This window comes from Xiphophorus maculatus, chromosome 12 (genome assembly GCF_002775205.1).
Source record: "Xiphophorus maculatus strain JP 163 A chromosome 12, X_maculatus-5.0-male, whole genome shotgun sequence".
Classification (NCBI taxonomy): domain Eukaryota; kingdom Metazoa; phylum Chordata; class Actinopteri; order Cyprinodontiformes; family Poeciliidae; genus Xiphophorus; species Xiphophorus maculatus.
In genome coordinates, this window is record NC_036454.1 from 24,634,064 (window position 1) to 24,637,719 (window position 3,656).

Below are 3,656 nucleotides of genomic sequence, written 5' to 3' on the forward strand. Positions count from 1 at the left end.
TTCTGTCATATCTGTTGATATCATTTATATTTTTCCCACAGGAACATATGGGTAAATTGCAGAAATGAGGGATAATAAAAAAATGGAATTCAGTTCATGATCTAAAGCAATCCATATTTTAAGATTTGAAGGACTACACTGTGTCTGTTTTGAGTTAACTTCTGCATGATAAACTGGTAATGGAAAATTTTATTTATATTACCATAAAAGGTGGTAATATTGGCACTTTTGAATTAATTTTGAACATCGGGTGCTAATACAGCGTTTATTGGTGGAGCTTCATTTTGATGTGAATGGGTCTGATTTTCCACTGACATGCGGGATGTTTTGCCATGGCACCTGAAGTCAATCAAAAACTGCTACCAGTTTTCATTTTTATTAAAGACCTAGATAGAAAAAAATGGGAAGAGGGAGTTATTGTGTTCTCTCTCTTTTCTGTCAATTTTGATTGTTTTAGATATCTAGTTGACACTAAGACAGGAAAGCTAGGTCAGAAAGGGAAGTGGGAAAAAAAGTAAATTCAGTTCACAACAAAAGTTCAAATGATCTCCTGATCTCAAGTACCTCATCATGACGGCCGTAGGACAAACATACAAATCAGAGTCTTTCCTATCTGTGAATTTCTGGATGAGCATCTGACAAAAATGTGAAATTAAAAAAAACATCTGAATTTGAAAACTGAAGTCAGTTTTGAAGAGTTTTTGTGAACATAAAAAGATGATCCTGTTTTTTTTTTGCCAGTGGTAGACAGAACTGGATGCATTCATACTGACTTTTTGTTTATGTTGACAGTACCCCTTGGTTCTGTTAAAAAGAAAAAACAACACAGCAGAACTTTTTGCAACTTTACAAAATACATTATAGACTAACCGCTGTCCCCACCTTAATAACTAGAGACTTATATTTAACTTAACTTCATTGACAACTTTTTTTTTTTGCCAAGTATTTCTTTCATTTCCTCTACAGCGCAGTGTTCGCTTTGCAGATGTAGAAATGCAGTCAGCGTCTGCAGGGGACTGCAGCAGGGCTCCTTGTCCTGCAGGCAGAGGGAAGGGCTGTGCCAGAAGAGGTGAGAGAGCGGGGCAGAGGGAGAGGGGGAGAGCTGATAGATGTTTTACTGTTGGGGGAGGTTAGGGAGGAGGGGTGGGGCAGGGGGTCGCTCTGGGAGGGAACCAGGGGTGTAGAGGGCCGAGTTTAAAAAGGCAGACAGCGCCGGCAGCCTCTCACTCTCAGTCGCCCTTTGCTCCTCCAGCAGCGCAGCAGACCTTTTTCTGTTGTTGCTGTTGTTGCTCAGATTCTCTCCACTGGGAACTGTACTGGACTTTTACCTCTGTTGAGGATTTTTTGGTTCGGTTTTGGCACTGCATCATGGAATCCACCACTGTGGAATATGCAGACGCTTACGAATATTACGATGACAATGAAACTGCCTGTGATTTCTCGGAGTGGGAGCCCTCTTACTCCCTCATCCCCGTGCTCTACATGCTGATTTTCATCCTGGGCCTGTCGGGCAACGGTGTGGTCATCTTCACAGTGTGGAGATCCAAGTCCAAGCGCCGGGCTGCAGACGTCTACATCGGGAACCTGGCCCTCGCTGACCTCACTTTCGTCGTAACCCTGCCTCTCTGGGCTGTGTACACGGCTTTGGGCTACCACTGGCCGTTTGGCGTGGCTCTGTGCAAGATAAGCAGCTATATTGTTCTGGTCAACATGTACGCCAGCGTCTTCTGCCTGACCTGCCTGAGTTTTGACCGCTACCTGGCCATCGTGCACTCCCTGTCCAGCAACAAGCTGCGCTCCAGGGGCACCATGCTGGCATCCCTCGGCGCCATTTGGTTGCTGTCCGGGGTCCTGTCTCTGCCCACGCTGCTCTTCAGGACCACCATGCAAGACCTCAACAATCAGACCATATGCGCCATGGACTTCAGCCTGGTGACCATAAACCAAGGCCACGAGAACCTGTGGATCGCTGGACTCAGCCTCTCCTCATCTGCCTTGGGGTTTCTCCTGCCCTTTCTGGCTATGACCATCTTCTACTGCTTCATCGGCTGCACCGTCACACGCCACTTCAACAATCTGCGCAAGGAGGACCAGAAGAAGAAGCGCCTGCTCAAGATCATCACCACCCTGGTGGTGGTGTTTGCCATCTGCTGGATTCCGTTCCACGTGCTGAAGAGCCTGGACGCCCTCTCCTACCTGAACCTGGCCCCGAACTCCTGTGGCGTAGTGCGCTTCGTGCTGCTGGCTCACCCCTACGCCACCTGCCTGGCCTACGTCAACAGCTGCCTCAACCCGTTCCTGTATGCCTTCTTCGACCTGCGCTTCCGCTCCCAGTGCTTGTGCCTGCTCAACCTGAAGAAGGCCATGCACGGCCAGATGAGCTCCATGTCGTCCACTCTCAGTGCCCAGACTCAGAAATCGGAGATCCAGTCTCTGGCAACCAAGGTTTAGAGACCGAGGCACGGAAGCGTGGCTGCAGGACAGTCCCAGCTGGAACCACTGGAACACTTGTCAGAATGAAGACTGTATGTGCTGGTTGTTTAAAGCTGGTGAAGGAGGCATGGTGAACTTTGAACTTTTCACTGCCTTCAGTCATGAATTCCAATGTGTATCCCTCCTGTTCTGCAACGAGAATTTGATTCTGTGTGTGTCGTCCTGACTTATAAAGCCAGAGCCAGCTGGCTGAGCTCTTCGGCTGCTCTGGTCCTCAGATTCATATATAGAGAGAGAGAGGGAAAAAAAATAGAAAAGTATATTTTTTTGTTTTTTTTGTCTCCACAAGAGGTATAATTTGTGAACTGAAACCTATATACACTGGATGAAACATATGGCTGTACAGTATTTTCATACCCTTCTGTCGTCCACATCTCTTGCCGTTGTGTTTTCTAAGCACTTGTCGGGATTTAGTGAGCTGGGAGATCAAACGGAAAGCCTGGTGGCAGAGGGAGGGAGGCGTAAGAGGAGAAAAGGTGTTGCAGCTTAATTATATAGTTTGCGAAGAAGAAGAAAAAAAAACAAGGTGTGGGGTGGAAGGTGGGAGGGGGGCAGTAGAAAGGCAGATGGTGGTTGACAAATGTTGTGGAACAGGAGCGGGTGGAGTGGGGGTTTTTCTTGGTGTAGTCACGGCACTAAAAGTGGGGAAATGCAAGCTGATGTATATGTTGTATTTTTTTTGAACACTGTAACTAACTACTGCATTAAAGACATGTGCTCCAAACCTGGACTCCTCTGACTCAATGAGTGTGTGTGTGCGCGAGTGTTTTATAAGTGTGTAATATTACAAAGAAGGGAAAGTTCTGATAGCAAATGTGAATATTTAACCTGCAGTTTCATTACCCAGGCCTGTTATTTCAGTGTCAAGCACCCCCCACCCCACCCCCGAAGGGTCAAAGCTTTGTTATGAATTAGCCTTGCGTTGGGTTTACACCTTCAGACTAATAGATCTCTAATCTCTATTGATTCACGGCCAGTATCCAGACTATAACCAGATTATGCAAGGCAGGATCCATCCTGCGTTTGTGTATTCGATACTCAGTTGTGATTTCTACCTAACTATGGGGCTTTAACTGTTTGATGACACAGTCCTGTGGGTTTCCATTAAGGGCTTCTACAGATCTAAAACCAGAAGGAGCGGCGGATTCATGTGTTCTCAATTA

At 46.5% G+C, this 3,656-nt stretch overlaps 1 protein-coding gene across 1 annotated transcript; it reads left to right on the forward strand.

Annotated features, from left to right (window-relative positions):
- The first annotated feature begins 1,222 nt into the window (after positions 1 to 1,222).
- LOC102228576 (apelin receptor A) lies at positions 1,223 to 3,217 on the forward strand. Its single transcript, XM_005808966.2, has one exon. The coding sequence runs from the start codon at positions 1,369 to 1,371 to the stop codon at positions 2,449 to 2,451; it is 1,083 nt and encodes a 360-aa protein (XP_005809023.1). The 5' UTR covers positions 1,223 to 1,368; the 3' UTR covers positions 2,452 to 3,217.
- Positions 3,218 to 3,656: the final 439 nt, after the last annotated feature.